The sequence below is a fragment of the Pteropus alecto genome, unplaced genomic scaffold (genome assembly GCF_000325575.1).
Source record: "Pteropus alecto unplaced genomic scaffold, ASM32557v1 scaffold146, whole genome shotgun sequence".
In the NCBI taxonomy this organism is placed as follows: Eukaryota; Metazoa; Chordata; class Mammalia; order Chiroptera; family Pteropodidae; genus Pteropus; species Pteropus alecto.
Genome location: NW_006442107.1, coordinates 23,203,539 through 23,224,757, shown reverse-complemented (window position 1 = coordinate 23,224,757; position 21,219 = coordinate 23,203,539). Strand labels below are relative to the sequence as shown.

Genomic DNA, 21,219 nt, shown 5'->3' with positions numbered 1-21,219 from the left:
CCATTTGATTTAGGTACGAACAAGTTAGGGATTATGTAAAGACCACAAAAGTTGTTCTGATTTACCATGATCTTTTTGTTAATTACTGTATTAGGAAAAAGAGTTCCACAACTTTGTTATTAACCTTTTTTCTGAAAGGTTAAGGGTTTAGGGCAAAGGGGAATATCTATTATTTTATCCCTTGAAGAAAATGTTTCCAAAATGCCTAAGCCCTCCCTTCTTTGATAAATAAGGTGAAACTAGTCAAATCTTTGAGTCTTTCAGGATCTAGCTCATGGGACCATGTTGCAATTTAGATGCTAATGTTTTTGATAGAAATGTAGATGTTTTAAATATGAGATTGGTTTGGCTATGTATATATACTATTCTAGGACATACCTTGAATGTGGCTTTTAAAATCGGTTATCAGCTTGTATTTTTAGTATAATAGAAAGAGCATGGGCTTTAGAATCAGACAGACCTGGGATCAGATCCTGATTCTGCTTTTCTGGCTGTGTGACCTTAGACAAGTTAATTAACCTTTCTGAGCATCTTTTTCCTCAACTATAAAGTTCTTGCCTATCTTATAGGGCTCTTCCTTGACTATGGGATTTTTTTATTCATTTATAATGAAGTTAAACAAAAGCCCTGTCTTTTTAAGAAATGTTTATTTATTGAGAAATACTATATGATGGCACTGGCAGCCCTGAGGTAACCTCTCACTAAATGTTCAGTCTGATAAGTGTTTCACTCATCTGTTGCTGCATAGTAAATCACCCTAAAACGTAGTGGCTTAAAACAACAGCAGTTATTTTTCACAATTGTGTGGGTTGGTCAGGCCATCTTTCTGCTGGACTTGCTGGAGGGTATGCTGGGGGACAGCTGGGCATCTCTCTCCACTTGGCCTTTCATTCTCGAGGAGGCCGCACTGGGTACCTCACATGGCAGTGTCAGGGTTCCCAGAAAGTGAGAATGGAAACCGCAAAGGCTGTTGTGACCTGGGCTCAGAAATCCCCCAGCACTTGCACCTCATTTGGCTGGTTAAAGTCAGTTGTGAGGCCTGGAAGTGATTTCAGTAATTAAAGGGTTGTGAAAGACAAACACAGCTAAGACAGAGACTAGGAAAGGAAGTGGGGAGCCCACTTGCACAATTGGTTGAGGAAGACCTTCCTAGGAGTTGACTTTGAACTGAGACCTGAAGGATGAGGAAGAACCAGGGGAGGGGCATTACAGACAAAGGGAACAGACAGAGCAAAGGTGAGAAAGTACTTGTCTGTGGGATCAGAAGCAGCGTGAGTCCTGGAGGATCGGAAAGGCCTCGTGCCTGGAGGATTAAGTGAAGCCACCCAAGTGAAGCCCCTAAAAGCCACACTTGGCACATAGTAGGGCTAAATTTATGTTCGTTTCTTTTCTGGTACAAAATGCAAAGTAGAAATATGTTTAATTCAAGATTGTCATTAGACGGAAATCTATTAAGTTGAAGTTTTTATTGTACACGTATCAGATTCGGGGGAAAATAGATGTTTCCATGGGGGTAGATATTAAGAGATCGTAGCTATTTTGCAAACTAAGGCCCACTCTGGATGTTTCTTAGTGGCATCTCTGACCCTTCCTGAATATTTGTTTTATTTCTCTTTAAGATATAGTCTTCTGGGTTAAAAATGTCTGTAAGCCATAGATAACTTATTATCTATGTTTCTATGATGGAAACTTGGGGTAAGGGAGAGCTTGACAAAGAAATGGAGGAGGGAGACTGCCCCTGAAAGTCTCTTTTCCTTCTCAGGATGTGACTGTAACTTGGAGGGCGTCCTCCCTGAAATATGTAACGCCCATGGAAGGTGCCTATGCCACCCTGGTGTGGAGGGCCCTCGCTGTGACGCCTGCCGCTCGGGTTTCTACTCATTCCCTATTTGCCAAGGTAAGTGGGCAACACATTGCATAAGGATCGTCCATCCCCCAAGATAAATTTTCTCCTAGGGAAATGCAGAGGCTCCTTCTGGCAGAGATATGTGGCCTGCAGTTTAATAAATGAGCCCTCGGCTTATATATGTGTGTTACACGGAACTGTCCTCCTACCTGGGCCATGTCACCTCTTTTTCTTTGTTTTTCCAACCTTACCCTTCCTCCTCCCTGGTGGTCAAGTGCAGGGGCTTTGGCGTCAGCTGACTGGGTGCAAATGCTGGCTTTGGAGAGAAGGTGGTATCTGGGCAGTGTTTACAAACCTGCCAAATAGACAAGGAAAGGAAGCAGAGCGTTCCATAGAGAAGGAAGGCATACACAAACCCACAAACTCCTCCCTCCCTTCTGTTCTGTGTCCTAGTATGCTGTCCCGGTATGAGTCACTGAAAGGGATGGAGGCTGGAGAGGAGGCATGTCTGGCCCGGTCCCTAGAGCATTATAGGTGTGTGGTAAATGGTGGGTGAATGAGCAAATAAATGAATGAATTTGCCCAAATTCTTTTCTGTCTCCTCCTCACTGCCTGCCATTATTCTTCTCCCAGTGGCTGATGTAGGGAAGGGAGGGGAAAGAAGAGAAGATTATCAGTCAGGGCTCAAGGCAGGAACTAGACACCACTACAGATGTTATAAACAGACAGAAACTTGCATATAGGTAATTAGGTGCTACTCTGAGTTGTTAAAGGCTGCAAGAGCAGGTTCCAGGCTGGTATCCCAAGGAGGCCTCCAGTGGAATGGCTGAGTGTTAAGCCCAGACTGCTGTAGTGCGGCTCAATAATAGGAGAATTTCAGAACTGCTGTCTTCACGGCCATCTCTTGCCACTCAGGAAGCCAGACAGGGCACAGCTGCAGGAACCCTGTGCATAGGAAGGCAGCCTCTTTCTTACTTCCCACCTTTCTAATCTTATTTGAGTACTTCTTATTTGCAAAATGCAATTGGCATCTAGACATCCATAACCCAACTCCAGGAGGCTCTTGGAAGTGCTGTTTCTAGATTTCTAGCCTCTGAACACAGTTAAAGACTGGAATTGGTATTGAGCCATTTTGTCCACAAGGTCTGTTACATAAATAGCTGTGCATGAAGGACTGGAACAGGAAAAATCCTTCTGGGAGCTAGAGGACAAAATGACAAAGAGCAAGGTTCACACTGGCTATCAACTTAGGCAACTTACTTAGCCCCTCTGTTCCTCAGTCTCCTAATAATAGTGCCCACTCTGTATGTGTTGTGCAGGTTACAGATGTACTGATGTGTAAAGCTCCTACAGCCTGGAAAGCACTCATTTGTAGGGTAGCTGTTATATCTTAACTCTCCTTCTTCTGCCCCATATTGCCCTCTGCATCATTTTAGAACCTATAGCCCCAATCCTAGTTGATCCCCTGTTTGCATAGGTGTTAGTGTGTCAAAAGCCCCTCCCTCTGCATCATTTTAGAACCTATAGCCCCAATCCTCATTGATCTCCCTGTTTGCATAGGTGTTAGTGTGTCAAAAGCTTTTCCTCCTGGCACCCTGGCATGCTTTGTTCATGGACCTCTATCTTCTGTCCCCATTTCTCAGCCTTTGCCCCTCTGGGGCCACAGATCTCAGCAGTCCCTGCCTAGAGATTTCATCACCTGGCAGGTGGGAAGGTAAGGAAAGGAAGGCGGTATCTTTTCTTTCTCTGCTTTGACTTCAACCAGAGAAATTTAGTATTAGAAGTTGGAATACCCAATGCATTTCCCATGGAAACATCAGCACAGCTGATGCTCATTTTTGAATTGTGTGACTCTCACTAGAGGTTGATTTTGTGCTAAATTGGCAATGTGGTCTGGGGTGGTAACCTTGTCCTTGTACATAATATTGTTGCTGTAGGATGATATCCTAAGTAATGAAGTTTTGGAGCACAAGATGGAGATGCTTACATTTCTATTCTAAGTTGGAGACACTGACTCTCTCATTGACAAAATGAAGAACAGAAGGGAGATGTGATGGAGGCCTTACATATCAGATGTCCACTAGAGTCCAAGCTTAGATGGACTTTATGTTGGGAGTAGGAGAGATTATGTATAGTGAAGATGAACTCTATTTAACAAAACAGGAGGAGAAGGGTTGGGGTAGCCGAGTTGTTTCTCTCATTCCCCTCCACCAAATACTTAAACTGGGTCTGTAACAGGTAAGCATTTTCTAGCTGTCCTTTTTTTTGGACACTCTGCAAAATATAGGCTCTTTGGGGGCAAGGAGTGGACAAAAGTATCTCATGTTAATAATTTACTGACATTGGTGTTCTGCTTTAGCTGCCATCCTTTTAGCAAAAGCAAAATATTCTTGGTGATAAGTATTTCAAAGGTTTCCCTTTTTCCTCTTCTACACCAGCTACAACTCCAAAATTATTCTGGTAAAATAAATTTAAAAAACATTCCAACCTACTTACTAACTTGGGCAAGGCCATCAGATTGTGCCTCTGTGTTTATGGATACAAAGGTAAAGAGTATTATAACATTTCAAGAATGTTCTTTTTCATATTTCTTTTCTAGTAGAATAAACTAAGGCAGGTGTGTTCAGAATAAAGCAGAAGGGAGGTGGAACTTCCAGAACAACAGAGTAAACAGCTCCGTAGACCTCCTCTCCAGCAAAACAAAACTTTAACTGGAAAACAATTTAAACACTCATTTACAGTCTCTGGAAATTGTCCTAAGAGCATACAGCAAATGAAGAAACATTAATTTAAGAAAATTTCAATCTCAGTAAGAACAGTGAGCCTATGACATTTGAGCTTTGTTATGAACCCCCAACTCTGTTTTATAGAAGCTCTACCCTGGATGTGCATAGCCAAGAAAGTGGGGATTCACTCTCTTCCAAACTACCAGTCTGGGGCTAGAGTTTCACCCCAGAAGTGGTAGGCTGCTGGCATTTCTCATTGTCCCTGCCCTGTGCTGCAGAAGGTTTATTCTAGGCAGACTCAGATAGACCAGGGCTCTCTCTTCCCATCCAGCCTCCACTTGTATGGTGGAGACTCCACACCAGGCACTGCAGAGTGAGAATACTGGGGCCCTGATCATTCCACCCAGCTGGCTCATAGCGTGGTAGTTCCAAGCTAGGAGAGATAGAAGTTATTAAAAAGAACCAAATAAAAATTCTGAAGTTAAAAAGTATAATTGGAATGAAAATTTCACTAGAAGGATTCCACAGTAGATTTGAGCTGACAGAAGAATCAGCAAACTTGATGACAGATTAATAGAATCTAAGAGAATATTCAGCCTGAAAAACAGAGAGAAAAAGAATGAAGAGAAATGAGCAGAGCCTCGGGGAAATGTGGGGCACCATTAAGTACATCAACATATGTGTAATGGGAATATCAGAAGGTGAGGAGAGAAAAGGCTGGACAAAATAGTCAAAGAAATAGTGACAGAAAACTCTCCAAATATGATGAGAAACAACCTACACACCTAAGAACTTTGATGAACTCCAAGCAGGATAAATACCAAAAGGTCCACACCCAGACACATCATAGTTTAAATGTTGAAAGACAAAGACAAAAAGAAAATCTTGAGAGCAGCAAAAGAAAAATGACTCACTACATACAAGGGAAGCCCAGTTAGAACATAAACTGACTTCTCATCTGAAACGATGGAGTGTAGAAGTCAGTGAGACCATGTATGTAGTCAAAGAACCAAAAGTAAAAATTGCCAACTATGAATCTTATATCTATCAAAATTATCTTTCAAAATCAAGGCAAAATAAAGACATTCCCTTATTAACAAAAACTGAGGGAAATCAAAGCTAGCAGACCTGCTTACAAGAAATATTAAAGGAGAAATATTAAATATCTTCAAGCTGAAAGCAAGTGACCTGAGACAGTAATTGGAATTTACATGCAAAAATAAAGAGTGTTAGTGAAGGTAATTATGGAGATATATTTGTCTACTTGGGCTGCCATAACTAGATACCACAGACAAGGTGACTTAAGCAACAGACATTTATTTTCTCATTATTCTGGTGGCTAGAAGTCCAAAACCAAGGTACCGGAAAATTTGATTTCTGGTGGGTACTCTCTTCCTGGCTTGCAGACAGCTGCCTTCTCCTTGTAGCCTCTGTGCATGTGGAGAGAAAGGGAGAGAGATCTCTGATGTCTCTTCTTTTTCTTATAAGGACACCTGTCCTAGAGGATTAGGGCCTCATCATTATGACCTCATTTAACCTTAATTACCTCCTTAAAGACCCTATTTCCAAACATTCACATTGCAGGTTAGGCTTGAACCTTCTACTCCTGTTTTTGGGGGAACACAATTCAGTCCATAATATTAAGTAATTACAAAAGATAGTAGAATTACATGTTTTTTTTTAAATCCTTTCTCGTCTTTATTTATTTTAAAAGAAATTATACAAGACTGTATACATACATATACATATATACTGTTGGGCCTATAACATACAGAAATGTAATTTTTTAAACAATGATAGCACAAGGGAGATGGGTGAGAACAATGCTGTTTTAAAGTAAAGAAATGACAGTAAATCCACAGGAAAAAAACAAAGAGCTCTAGAAAGGCTAAATAAGAAAGTTTAGTAAGATGCTCTGTAAATATATACTTGCTGTCTTTAAAAAAATACATAGATTTTATAAATTAATAATTATAACAATTGTTGGGTTTTAAGATATATAGACATAATATGTATAACAATAATAACACACAAAAAGGGAAAGGAATGGAGCTACCTAGGAGTAAGATTTGTATATGTCATAGGAACTAGGTTAATATAAATCTGAAACAGATTCTGATAAGATGTATTTTGTAAGCTCCAGAGCAATCACAAGAAAAATAACTCAAAAAAAATAATTAAAAAGTCATTAAAGGAAGTAAAATGAAACACTAGAAAATATTCATTTAATAAAAGAAGGAAATAAACGAGAAACAGAGGAACAAAAACGCGAGATATGTAGAAAACAAAATGCAATATGGCATAGGTAAATCTAACCATATCGACAAATGTTAATGAATCCTATCTCATAGCATACACAAATATTAAGCCAAAATGAATCAAAAACCTAAATGTCAGAGCTAAAATTATAAAACTCCTAGAAGGAAACATAGATATAAATCTTTGTAGCTTAGATTAGGCAGTAGTTTCTTAGATTTAGCACCAAAAGCACAAACAACGAAAGAAAAAATAGATATTGGGCTTCATCAAAATGAAAAACTTTTGTGCTTCAAAGGACACCATTAGGAAAGTGTAAAGACAGCCCATAGGATGAAAGAAAATATTTACAAATCATCTATCTGATAAAGCACCTGTATCAAGAATATATAAAGAACTCTTACAACACAATAATTAAAAGACAAATAATCTAATTTTAAAATGAACAAGGGTTTGAATACAGTCTCTCTGTGTGTGTTTATTGGATTGCTGTGTAAGACGTATTAGTGTGGATGCGGCTAAAAAAAGTTTGAAAGCTACTGCGTTAAATAGTTTTGAAGGATCATTGTCTGTGATTCTGAGTAGTTTGTCACTTTTGTTTTATTCTATTCCTTGGCCTTGTGGCTTCAGACTTTCAAATAGTTATAGCCTGAAGTAGTGGAGCATTTAGGTGAATTTAGTACCTCTCTTTTACCTGAAAACTGTTGCTCAGTAAATTGCAACAGTAATCTGATAAACCCTAATTCACCTGAAGATATTCTTATGCTAGTGATAATTCCTCCCCAAATCTGTTAAAGTGGTGAGAAACCACACTGCCTTATCTTTTACACATGATCTATAGGGCAGCAACAAGGACCGAAGAGATACGCATAAGGAACTAGTTTGAGATGCATACCTTGCTTAATCTTTAATCCATAATCTTATCCTTACTCTCCTGCCTTCAACCTAGCAAGAAGGAGGGAGGGTTTAAATGTCAACATCCTGTCATCTTCACACCCCTGACTCAGAAGTGTGGGGACTCCAGTCTGACCTCAGCAACAAGCTACCTAGAAATGTAAGTGGCAGACACAGTTACCTTTTCAAAGTGTTTGAACTTGGTAAATAGATTGAGCTTGGGGTCCTTTGTGGAGACAAGAATAACAAGATAATTGGGATTTTGCAAATGTCTGTGATAATCTGCCTTTTCGTTGGAGTCCCTCTTTCAAAGGAGAATCATCTCAGGTTCTTGATATGGATATCAAAGAATACTTTTCTTGCGATTTAAAAGCAGATACCAGAGAAATATTTTTAAAACTCCTTAAAAAAAAAAAAAGTTTAAATCAAAGTATTAGCCCTAAACTATGACAGATACCAAATTCCAAGGCCAAGTTACCATATGCATATTTTCAAAGGAGCTGCCTACAGACCTTTTTTTGTGACAATGGAGCCTCTCAAAGGAATGTAAGAAGGTTAGGAGAGTGGGGGAGAGAGTCTGGGCAAGTGGACAACTCTTGGGGAACACTGTGCTATAAACCTTCCCCCAAGAGGAGGGTGGATAAGCTTACCCCTCACCTCAGACCTAATAAAGGACCTTCCATGGGATGCCTCAAGTGGGCAAGGTGGCTGGGGCCTGACTTTGGCTTAGAAAACCCAGAAGCTGAGAGCTAGATGACTATTGCTTGTTGTCAGAGCAGGGAGAGTATCACTGTGTTGGGAATGGCCTGAGGTATGGGTGTTTCTGTGGCCCAGTGCTGAAGAGGCTGGGTGGGGTGTTTTGGATCCTGTTTACCTAGAGGTGCCAGCAGACCTCACCCAATGAAGCTGACATTTCTGCCCAGCTGCCTGTTTTAAAAGATAGTGTGTTATAGAAAATTTGAGGTTCAGTAAGGCTAACAGATCCGGAGACAATTGCCATGGAAAGATATTTGTTACTCATAGATTCTAAGAGCTGAGAGCATGCTTGGCTGTGGGGGCCAGTAAGGAAGTACCAGGGTTGGTCAGAGGGCACAGCGAGAGAGAGGAACAATGGGCAGAAGCCTTTATTGTGGTTTCTGCGGGAAGGAATAGATGAGGCAGAGTGAGCAGGCTTAAGATTGGCTAGTCTGAGTATATTCAGCAGGCTCTGGGGCATAGGAACTGTGCTTGTTTGTGGTGATTAGGGCAGGTAGATAGAGGCCCCGAGTGTGACAGCCAATAGTAGAGGTGGTTGGGATGTGAGCTCTGGATTGGGTGGTTTTCATTTGAAAAATACACTCTCTGGGCATTATAGGAATTGGCTAAGCGTGGGAAGGGCAGTCCATCAGGGTCAGCAAGGCCCTAAGATACCGAAGGATCAGAATACAGAAAATAAAAGACATGGTTAATATATTACGCAGGAACTGAGGAAAGTGTGGGCTGAAAAAGAGTCACGGCAACAGGAATAGAGACGCACCCATAACTGAGGACAGGGGAATGGCAGGAGGGAGGCACCCAGCAGGGAACCACCAAGACACCCTAGACAGCTGCTGCCTTGGAAGAAGAGTCAGCTTCAGGTGTGTTCAGGGCTGGTCCAAGAAGAACAATCCTTTCCCCTTAGCTCTTCTCTAGCACCTCTCACCACCATCCCCACTCTGGGATGGATGTGAAGTTGAAGCCAACAGTGTAGAAAGAATGCCCAGACCCTCACCACCACTACCACCACCACCATCATCCCTTCCCACTGTGGGCTTTTGTCCTGAATCGGGTCAGAGCTGGGGGAGGGGAGATTTGACCTTAAACTAGGTTTTGGGTTAAGGATTGCTCTCTTAGCTTAGAGTGTGCTGAAAAGCTCTGGAATTTACCAGAGTTTTTCATCTATGTGCAGTGGGACAATCACCCACAGTGAATAAGGTCGAAAGGGTCATGGGATTTAGTCTATAGCAAGAGTTGTGCTTGTTCATTACACTAGTTCTATAACATTCAGTTGCATCTCTATTGGCTTAATTTTCATAAAGGAACACCATGATCTATTTCTGATCTATTTCTAGGAACTGCGATCATTTTTAATGCTATGCCTGTTTAAGCATAAATTTATATAATAAATGCCAAGCTCTGACCATTTTATCCTCTTTAAAAAAAAAAAAATCACTGTTTGAGCTGCAGAAGAGTATTATCTCACCCAGCTGGCATTAGGTTGCCTGGCTCACATATCTGAAGCAAAAGTGAGAACTGAGTAGTAAAATACCTTAACCCTCTATTGCCTTTGTAAAATCAAAAGCACACGCCAAAAGATCTTCACTAACATCTATGCATTTCACTACTGAAAGAATCCCATAGGCCCTCTCTCAGCCTATTCCTTTTTTAAAAAAATAATAATAATAATTGTGCTAAGTTTGATTATTTGTTTCCCAAGCCAAACCCGTGGTGAATTAGAAACAAAATTAGAAGGGAGGGAAAGTCGCTAAGGAAAGACACTGACAGTAAAGGAGGAAACATAATAGCAGATGAGAAACTTAAGAAGCACAGCAGTTTGGGTCCACTTAATGAAGGGGGAATAATCCTGCCCAGCTCAGGAGGCTACTGAGAGTACCACTATTAGAATAAGTAAACGAGCCCTGTGATGGTGGCTCTGGATCATAAGGCAATGGTTAAATTATGTCTGAATACGTGCTTCACAAGAAAAGAAGGTATATAATACATTTTAGTAAGAGTACTTTTAAAATGAGAACATCTTGATGTTAAAAGAGTCAGTTATGTTTGTGTAGTTTCATGTGACAGAAAACTTAACCTGAACTGGTTTAATACAAAAAGAATTTATTGGATATAATTTAACAGTCCAAATATATTTGGTTTCACGAACAATTTGATCCAGTTTAAAAACTGGTGGCCAGAACTATATAGATGTCTAACCAATGTACTGGATACTTGAAACTAATTTAAAACAAACAAACAAAAAAACCCACTAGTGGCCAGGTCTATCTTTTAACTCTGCTATCTTGTATATTAGCTTCATTTTTAGGTCTTAGATGGTAAGAAGGTACCCCACAGTTCTTAGACATACATTGCTATGGTTTGAATTGTGCCCCCGTCAGATTCATATGCTGAACCCCTAATCCCTAATGTGAGTGTATTTGGAGTAAGGATGAAATTAAGGTTAAACAAGGTGGTAAAAAGGTGGAACAGTGATCCCATAGGATTAGTGTCCTTTTAAGTGTTCTTATAAGAAGTTTTCATGCCCTCCCTCCTTCTCTCTTCTATCTCTCTATCTCTGTCTCTATTTCTCTACCATGTGAGGACACAGCAAAAGGCAGCTGTCTGCAAGCCAGGAAGGGAGGAATTGGCTGACACCTTGATCTTGGACTTCCCAACCTTTATGACTGTGAGAAAATAAATGCCTGTTGTTGAAGCCACCCAGTCTGTAGTATTTCATTATGGCAACCTGAGCCGACTAATACAGTCATCAATCCAGTTTCAAGTCTAGCAGAAAAAATTATAGTATGCATTCCTCCAGGACAAGTGTGGCTTTGATTGGCTCACATTCCCCCACAGCGCCCCACTCACTCCCCACGGAATTCAGTGCTCTGACAGTTAAGCCTGAGTCTCCCCACATCTGTGGACTCGGGTGTGGAGTCAACACTGTCTGAACAGCATGGATGGAGTGAGGGGAAGAGTGGCTTCCCCACAGCAAAATCAGGGTGCCATCACCACAAAGGGTGGCAAACTGTGTCAGTAAAATCCTCAGCAATCTGAAAAAATTTCACTCCCCTAAATGACCAGTCCTAGGAGAGATTAGGAAAACCTCTGAGGTGTAACTATAGCATTGGTCTTCCCAAGAAGACGACAGCTGTTGTGGAAACCTCTCTAACCAGCCACTGTGCACAGAGATAATGCAGTATTCCCTGCCTTAAAGGATTGGAGTCAGGATCTTAAAAAAAAAAAAAAACAAGACTTTATCTTCTCGGTTGTATTTTCGGTAGAATTGATTGGACCTCTGCTTCCAAAGGTCTGCCAAAGCCATCTGACCTCAACGGCCAGATGGTGGAACAAGGGAGCATGTGAGGGGGAGGATAAGCCGACAGCCACTGCATAAAGGGGCCAGAAAGAGCAGCGGGTGTTCTCGGGCTCTCTGGGTGAATGTGTGGGCTCAGCCTCTTCTGGATTCTGTCTGTGCTTCAAGTGGAGGGAAAGGCTCATGCAGGGAGGCAGAGAGGGCGCAGGTACATTGTGTACCTTAATTCCAGGGCTCTCTTTTGTTTTCCACCTGTTCCTCAGCCCCACCCAAAAGGGTAGGTGTGGGAGGGAGAAAGCATCTTTCAGGCTTGGGGATTCAAGTGCGGAGGCAGGTCACCTCAAGTCCTGTCTTAGTGGGCCTTGCCAAAGCACATCCAGCTTGGAGAAGCCTGCCACATCCTTAGAGTTGTTTTCTGAGCTTTGTAAGAAATGCACTGTCTGCCTTATTCCTGGTGTGTCTAGAGGTGCACCCCACAGTTTGTTGTGCCAGATTTGAGCCGTGAGTTTCCAGAAGCGTTTGGAATGTTCCAACATTCTGTCGATGCAGGTCTCTCTCCTCTTGTTTTTGCCTTTTTCTAACAGCTTTTGTGATCTTTTAAAATTTTTCCCTTGGAGGGTGGCTTTGAGGCTAGTGGCTGAAGCTCAGACTCACTGAAATCTGAACTTGGTCTAGCATCAAGGTTCCACGCAACCTTTTAATTTACTATATTTTAGACGAAGGCGATTGCTTGGGCCAATGAATTTTAGAATCAGATGAACGTGGCCCCAAATGCTACATCAAATGGTTTGTTATATTCTAGCCAAAAAAAACATTCTTAGGGCTTTGCTCTGTATTGCTTCAAAGATTTAAAAAATCTTCTTGGAAGGGAATTTTAAAACCCTTCTAAGTTGTTCTTGCCAACTATAGTCCTGCATTCATGTTTTGCATTAACTTAATTTACTCCAGACTTCTCTTAGTACAATGCTGTGTTCTCTTTTTAATTTTGACTCACTAAAGTGCCCTGTACTTTCTTATAGGTGTAAATCAAATTGTGGAGATGAGGCCACATTGGAGAACTATCTATATGAATTTATAGTTTATATTTTGGTTGATGTCTGGTTCGGCTCTTTATCTTCAGCCACAGAATACCACTGTGCCCTCTTGGCTAACGGTCATGTGGGGGAGGGGAGGTTACTCTGCTCTTCTCCTCCTCCTATGTCCTCCTTTCTTTTTCTTCTCCCTTCCTCTCATTCCTGCCTTCCTCTCTTTCATTTTTTACTTCCACCTCTTCCCTCCCCTCTCCCTGCCTTTGTGGTGCAATTTTCTAGAACAGAGGCTCAGAGAGTGGAAATGTGGGGACAAGCAACCCTCCCATGACTAGGATCTGAAGGTGGGTGAAGTGTTGCTGCCCCAAACCTCTCCAATGTTGATCTGACACATGGCCACATTGACCCCTGAGCTAGGGCCCAGAAATGTCCCTCGTGGAGTCTTTGGGTCGTGGTGACAGGTCTTTTCTTAGAAAACTCCTACAAATATGTTGCTAGTCTAAGATTAACTTCCTACTACCTGTCAGCATTTCCTCCTGAATCTGACAAACCAGCCAAAAGAAGAGGCCAAATGCAGGTGGTGAATGGAGCTTCAGGGAAGGTTTCTGGCCTGAGATGCTTCTGGGACAGCCCTCCTAGACTTTCAAAGGGGAAAACAGAACCCACAGGGCTAGGCACGAGGGGAAGTCTAAAACCAAGTTTTGTGCAATTTTGCCTTGAACTGGTCCTTCACTTTGTAACTCACCTTTTGTCTAGGAGAACGTTGAGGTGATTGGTTGGAAGAAGCCTTAGGATTTTCTGTAGATTGAATCTGCCCTAAGCCCAGTTAACCAGAGAGGTGGATAGTGGTAAGTAACATGGAACCGATTGTTGGCTTCTTGGCTTTGATGGAAGAAGGTGCCAGCCTGCTTTTTCAACCGAGGGAGAAACTCCAAATCATGGGCAGTAAGAGCATCCCTGAAACAATATTGAGCTTTGTTTACCTTGTAATTTATATGTGGTTCATATAGTATTGCCTCACCTATGCATCTACGAGCTTATTTATGGATAGAGAAGAGGATGGTGTTACTCAGAGAAATACCTGCCTGATAGCAGTGTTGTAAGATTCAATGAGAGAATACACATTAAGAACCTAAACAGGCTAGACTCATAGAAGGATTTCAATAGTTGCTTATTCTTTCATTTAACAAATATCATTTGGAATGTACTAGGGGCCAGGACTGTGCTTGATGCTGGGAGACACTGGGATACACAGCAGGCAAACTCCCTGTCACCTTGGACCTTTTCATCATTATTTTTTATACTCTTTGGGTCATGGTGACAGGTCTTAAGGCAGAAACAACGAGGAATAGAGGAGAAGTAAAATACTCCAGAAGCTTCAAAGGACCTGGACCAAAACAAAGAACAGAATTAAAATATTTGTAAAGCCTTATAGTATTTCCAAGAGTGAGAAAAGGGCTGCCAATGTTGGGATTTGGGTTTTGAATTTGGCAGGTTTCACTGACAGCTGGATTGAAATGAGAAGGGTGATGCCAGATTGAGTAAATCACAATTTGAAACAATGTACCTGTATTTAAGTCTAACTCTTTGTTTTCACTTCTGGAGTGTAACTGCCTCTTGTGAGGCTCCCTGGACAGCCCCTGTGGCCCTAGGGGCCAGTGTCAATGTCACCTACATTATACTGGCCAGAGATGCCAGCACTGTGTTCCAGCTCCTACAGCTAAGCTATCTGCCTGCATGAGTGCCTTCCTCTCTGCATTCACTTTCCTTTAGGGCAGAAATTGCAGAAATAGCCTGTATTAGGTTCTTCAGAAAAACAGAACCAATAGGATGTGTGTGTGTGTGTGTGTGTGTGTGTGTGTGTGTGTGTGTGTGTAAGTAAAGAGAGAGAGAGAGATTTATTTTAAGGAATTGGCTCATGTGATGTGGGGGCTGGCAAGTCCAAAATCTACAGCATAGGCCCACAGGCTGGAGACCCAGGGCAGAGCTGATGTTGCCACTTGAGTCCCAGGGCAGTCTGGAGGCAGAATGCTTTCTTCCTGGAGACCTCATGACGCTCACCCATAGTGTGAAGAGTAATCTGCTTTACTCACGGTCGACTAACTTGAATGTTAATAACATTTAAAAACCAGATCGCTTTGTGAGTTATGTGGCTCTCTGATCACTATGCTGTACGACCGAAACTGCTATATTATTGTAAGCCAACTATAATTGAAGAAAAAACTCATTGAATTGTACAATATAAATATGAGCAACTAATTGCCTATTAAATTTCAATAAAGCCAGGAAAAAAATTAAAAAATAAAAAACACCTTCACAACATCTAGATTGATGATGACCAAATATCTGAACCCCATAACCTAACCAAGTTGACACATAAAATTAACCATCACAGAGCCCAAAGACCATTTCTTCAGTCATCGGTAGGGACTTGAACTCTGCAGACAGGTCTGAGGGGAACACAGGGCCATGAAAGAACACTGCCCAGTCAGCAGCAGGAGATCTGAGTCCCTGTCCTGCTGTCTGCCAAGAGCTGGCTGAGTGGCAATAGGCACGTTTCTTCATCACTCTTAGAGTTTTTTGTTGGGGTTTGGGGCATCGTAAGTGGGGTTGTTTCATACTACCTCCATAAATTCGCTAGTACCTTTCTTGGATTTTTAGTTCTCTGATGTCAGGGAATGTGTTTTTCCTATTTATCTCCACCCCAAACCTAGTCACAGTTCCACTGAATGCAGGAAGCCTTTAATCAAAGTCTGCTGGATGGATGAATATAAAATAGGGAGGTGTGGTGGTAAACTCTCTGGGTCTGCCACCTCCTAACTTTGCCCTCTGGACAAGTCACATAGCCCATCAAAGACCCAGGCAATCTGTAAATAAGAAAACTAGCTAAGTTCCCGTCTATTCGTGAAGGTTTATGATTTCAATGACAACTCGGGTAAATGCTACCATTATCGTTATTCTGAAAAGCACTGTCAGAGTAACTTGCCACACCTGGGTCTGGGCAGAGTCCTGTCAAAGAGAATGAAAATGGCATGGTTTCGTCCACGTGGGAGCTCTGCGCTCCAAGGCTTAGTGGTGTGGAGCTTTCTAGATCCTAAGGACACCTGCAAATAAATCACTAGAATTGCCACTTTTTTACCTCATGAGTCTTTTCTTTCCCAAGACCTCAACAAATGTGTGGAATTTTTAAAACCTTGCAAACAAGGTCGTATATATATATATTTTTACTGCATACACTGAGTATAAATTTGGAAGTCAAGAATACTAACCTGTCGATTCCCATTAATGCAGCGTGAGGCTGTGTGTGGAGCACCTCCCCAAGCACCAGGCACTTGGGTGATCACAATAATAATGTAAACAAGTGTGAACACTTACTGAGCACTTTCTCTATGTCAAGCATCGTGCTCAATGCTTTTCATACCTTGTCATTGGTGATTCTCTAATGACTTCATCAGGTAGAGACTATCATCAGCTCTAGTTTACAGAAGAGGAAACTGAAGCTTAGGGAGGCTAAGCCACTTGCCTATGATTGCACAGCTAAGCGGCAGAGCTGGTGCTTGAATCCAGATATGTCTGCCACAGAGACTGAAGCCCTTCACTACAGACTAATTCATGACCTTGGAAATGTCACTTAACTTCTGAACTTCATTATGTAACAGTGGAACCCAAGGAGACTATCTCTCCCGTTCCTTTCGGTTCTTAAAGTGGGAAACCGTCCAGCTCAGAAAATCAGTGGCCCATCTCCACTGCTCACCATTCCCCACGAGCAGGGTCCTTGCAGTGCAAATGGGAACATTACTGAGTAACTGCAGACCTGCAGGAGGTTAGCCAAATAGTAACTGGTAGGAACCTGACCCAAGGGGAAGGGAACAGAGAGGAGAATGGCCAGGATCTGTTTTCTTTATCCATGCATGTTTAATTCCCCTACTTGAGTGGGAAAAAGGAAAGTGGGGTGCTTTTCCTATTCATTTCTAACCCCGCCTGCATAACTTTTTTCATGATGATTCAACTATAACAGAACTTGAGAGATCAGGTATGAAGAGATGTGAACAGTGGGAAAAAGGGGGACAGTTGGAGAGTCATCTGGACTGGAATAGTTTGCACTTGATCCCCAGTGGGATGTGGAGTTGATGTGGCCCCTCCAATGAGTCGCATCCCCCATTGGTTGTTCCCTCCGTCCATCCTCTTCTGACGAGCACCAGTTACTGGATGCAAGAAGCGTTCCCAAAGCCCTCGTTCATGACCAGCCAGTCTTGTTGAATGTGGAATTAACAACAGCAACAAAACGAAACAAACGTACAAGCTTCATCGAGTCCTCACTATGAAACAGGCATTGTCCCCAGTCTCATATTTAATCTTATTTAATCCTGGCAACAAGCTTATCAAGGAGATGCTAGTATTACATCCATTTAAGGAAGGGGAAACAAGCTTAGGGCATTTGGTCGACTTGTTTCAGGTTCCAGGTCTAATGAGAGGTGGAGCTGGAATTTGCACTTGGGTCTTTCCAGCCCTGCCCCTGTGCCCTTATCGTGGTCCCGTATCCTGCTGCCCTGTGTCTGACTGAGGTCTTTTCATTCAGCCTGCCAGTGTTCAGCCCTTGGCTCCTACCAGACACCCTGCAGCCCAGTGACTGGACAGTGTGAATGCCGGCCAGGGATTACAGGACAGCGGTGTGACAGGTGCCTCTCAGGAGCCTACGATTTCCCCCACTGCCAAGGTAGGGAAGAGGTCAGGATGCCAGGGGGTGGGGGGAATGGAGGAGGTTCCTCTGTGAACTGTGTGTAGCCAGCCTCTCAGAGCAGCCTGCAACCGCCCACAGATCAATCATTGTTTGACCCTACATTTTTGACCCTAATCTGCCTGGTTCCTTCCCAACTTAAGTGCTCAGAGGAATGCAGAAATGATTTATTCCTAGAATTAAAAAAAAAAAAATTCCCATGTGTTACAAATTAGTGTTTCTTGATTTTCATGTATATTTTCTATAGCAGTGGGAAGAGCAGTGTGGCAAAGGTGACCGCTTTTAGCTAAGTCCAATGTTCCTGGTTCCCTCGTCCCAAGGCATCCTAGTTTCTCTCTGGGTCTGGGCTGCGTCATTGATGTTGGCCTCTCCGTAATCCCCAGAGGATGTTCCAATAGGTCTTTTTTTGGGCAAATTGAGCAGGACCTTTGCTGGGTTTCTGTCCTGCTCTTCTTGCTTGCCACCTGCCTCCTGGGAGATTATGTCATCACACATCAGCATAGGTATGAGGGGCAAGGGAGTGGGGTGAACCAGAGTCTTTGGTTTGGAAAGAATGAGCCAAGGAGGAAACACTGTCTTGAGCTGATGGTACTAATCCTTCCCCTGATACAAGAAATCGAGTCTGCATGCTCTGTGGCCAGGGTCATGGACATATGATGTGCTCCAGGTGAGTGCAGCCTCTAGTGGTGATTAGCTCTTGACTATAACTTGCAGAGGACTCTTTCTCTGTTAAGAAGAGGTGTTTGTGAAAGGCTGAACCTTACTCAAGAATCCTCAAGGCACCAGGTTTTCTTGCTGGCGGAAATTGGAGCCAGCAGTCAGAGGGGGCTACTCGCCTTGAGAAGGGCTGAAGGTCCTCAGAGTACAAGGCTGTCTGGAGTGGGATCTGCTCGCCTCTACAGGTCAAGAGAGGAAGAGAGTGTTGTGGGAGGTACTGTGGCAGTGGGAAGAGGGGTGAGGCAGTCATGACAGTTTCTCCACAGCTAGATGGCATCACTGATCAGCCTGGAGAGGAGCCAAAGCCTGGGCGGGGCCAGTTTGGAAAAGAGCAAATAATAGGAAGGTTGTTTTGACTATCACAGAAGAGAACAAAGAAACATCAAAACACAAACAAAAAATGAAAACAGAGAGAGATAGAGAATGAGAATGAATATGTATATCATCAAGGAAGAAGCTGAAATAGACCAAAAGGAGACAATAAAGGCAAAAAGGCTGAGGAATAACTTGTAAGAAAACGAGATCATAATATGAGTTTATTTAAATTTTTGGAAAAACCAGGCTCAGTGGTCTTACCCAGCCTCTCTTCATTTCTAATGCTGTATAATAGTAATACTGAGACATTGCAAGATCCCAACTTATTGAAGAGAGATTATATTGGGCTTATCATACTATATTGACTACGACAGGAAAGCAAATTAATTAATTTTAGAAATTTTAGTACAGGTGAGGAACAAAGGAGTTGTGATATTTAGAGAATTAAGTCTTGGTTAATTAAAAAAATGTACTTATAAATTCTTTAACTTCTTTTTAATGCAACAATTATGAAAACTCTTGATACAAGATTGCCCTCTTCTGGACAGTCCTAAGGATGCTAAAAATTTGAGAGTCCTTTCCCCAGTCTTCATCATCAGTTAGAAATGACCTTTTAATAGTAGAGGACTACAATTGTTCAGGGGCTAAAGGGGTATTGAGGACCATAGACATTACTTGGGGTACCTTTTTGTGAATTACATGCCATATCTCTGCCACTCATCTATCAAAAAATATCAATGTAGATGCACTATTTTTAAAAACAAGTATAACTTTTAAAATTAGAAACATCAAAACAAATGAAGAGACAAATAAATAAACATTAAAACTCCAGACATTTGAATTATTTCTGAATCATATGCAGGCTCTAGCAGTTCCTGTGACCTGTCTGGTACCCTGGACTCCAGTTTGGTAAGTGAAGAATTATAAAAAGGTTAACGTTCTAACTATTATTGTGATACATTTTAAAGACTAACACATTTGGGAACTTCCTGAAATTAAAAATAAATTAAAATAAGATCTGAGGACAAATTGCTTAAAGAGGTCATTGCTTGTTTTCAAAATGCGTATGTGATATTGTGATTTTTTTTTTCCAAAACAAAAGAACAAAATTGTTTTTTTTTTTTTTTCAAAAACAAAAGTTTATTTAAACCTTGAATTCTAGAGTCCTAGAGTTTAACTCTTATTGTTTGTTATTCTGAGGACACAGCCACCCTGGAGCCTTGCACATAAGCCTGACATACATAATTAAAATTAAGAAAATCAAAGGCCAAATTCACATTAAATAAAGCTCTCTGCATACAAAGCAATTGCAATTTATTAGATATTACTCCAAGCATAATACTACGGTATTCTAATCAGTTTTCTAAGCACTTTAGAAATTATGTCGTCTTAGCCTCAGAGCCTGGAGATGCTGGATCTTCAGGCACTGGAGGGACATGGGAGAAAGGTTCTGCATCCCTGCCGTGAGTCTCGGTGATGTTTAAGCAAGGTCTGATTCTTGCATAACACAAAACACCTTCAGATAAATGTAATTTTCTATTGATTCTCATCATGTTAAATATTCAGCTCTTTTTTCCATTTAAATTTGTAGTCCAGGCTGTAACCGAATCAAAAATGACAATGTTATAAATCAGAGTGATTTTTTCATTTTTCTTTTTCTGTATTTTCCAATTGTGTTTTAACCAGAAATATGGATTATGCGTATAACAAATAAATCAATAATAAAATGAAAGCAATAAGCAGACTGTTGAAATCAACCCAGTACTTTTATTCCCCCTGAATACCCTTAATTTACTTTTCATGATTCAAAATATATTTCTGTGACAAGCTTTGTTCAGAACACATGTTTGAAAAAATATCTTAATTCCAAGATGTCAAATGTTAGTTTGATTTTCTTTATAAGGGATATTGCCAGTGCAAACTTCAAGTTGAAAGTCCTACCTGCAGCATCTGCAAGCCATTATATTGGAATCTGACCAAAGAAAACCCCAATGGGTGTTCAGGTAAAGTTTCTTATACACAATAATTTACTATATCGTAGCTTCTTATTAATTTCTCTTACCTCAGTAACTAAACTCACAAGAGAGCTATTTATTTGATCAGTTCAGTTTGTCTGAAAATTTATGTAAATGTTTTGATATTTCCTCACTTTTGGCAGAACTGTCATTTTCAAAATCTCAGCAAGAGATTTATGTCCTGTTTCCGTATGTATTGTGTTGTTTGTGAAGGCAACTACTTGATAAATGGTTTTTACTGCCTTGTTTTTATAATCTACTCTTTCTGATTTAATTTTATTTTCATTTTATGCATAGATTGAAGGCAGGATAGTACTCAAAAATGCCAAGGTAAAGGTGGCTAAGTGGAGTGAATATCCTTAAATAAGAGTATATTTTCATATAAGCATATCAGAAATGACCTTGACATTAGAATCATTTAAAAATCCCATGATGTTGCAGCTTTTGTCTTAGAGTGATCATAAACTTGTCATTACTCCTCGTAGGTAGATGGTACTGATCTGGCTGTTCTGCTGACTACAGAAAGCAATCTAATTTTAGGCTTTGCAACAGTGCAAAATGGAATTCTGCTGAAGCATGCTAGGATGTGACTGCACGTGTAATATTGCTGGTGTGTGATGTTCCCAGCGCCAG

At 41.3% G+C, this 21,219-nt stretch overlaps 1 protein-coding gene across 1 annotated transcript in view; it reads left to right on the top strand.

Moving 5' to 3' along the window:
• Positions 1-21,219, top strand: part of LOC107196266 (laminin subunit alpha-3-like) — a gene marked incomplete at its 5' end in the record, with an annotated part of 108,991 nt that extends 87,772 nt beyond the window's left edge. Inside the window, 5 exons of the mRNA XM_025038548.1 lie at positions 1,763-1,897; positions 17,381-17,518; positions 19,434-19,480; positions 20,475-20,574; positions 20,884-21,219. Coding sequence (XP_024894316.1) covers positions 1,763-1,897; positions 17,381-17,518; positions 19,434-19,480; positions 20,475-20,574; positions 20,884-20,888 — 425 coding nt within the window. The remainder of the gene's footprint in view (positions 1-1,762; positions 1,898-17,380; positions 17,519-19,433; positions 19,481-20,474; positions 20,575-20,883) is intronic.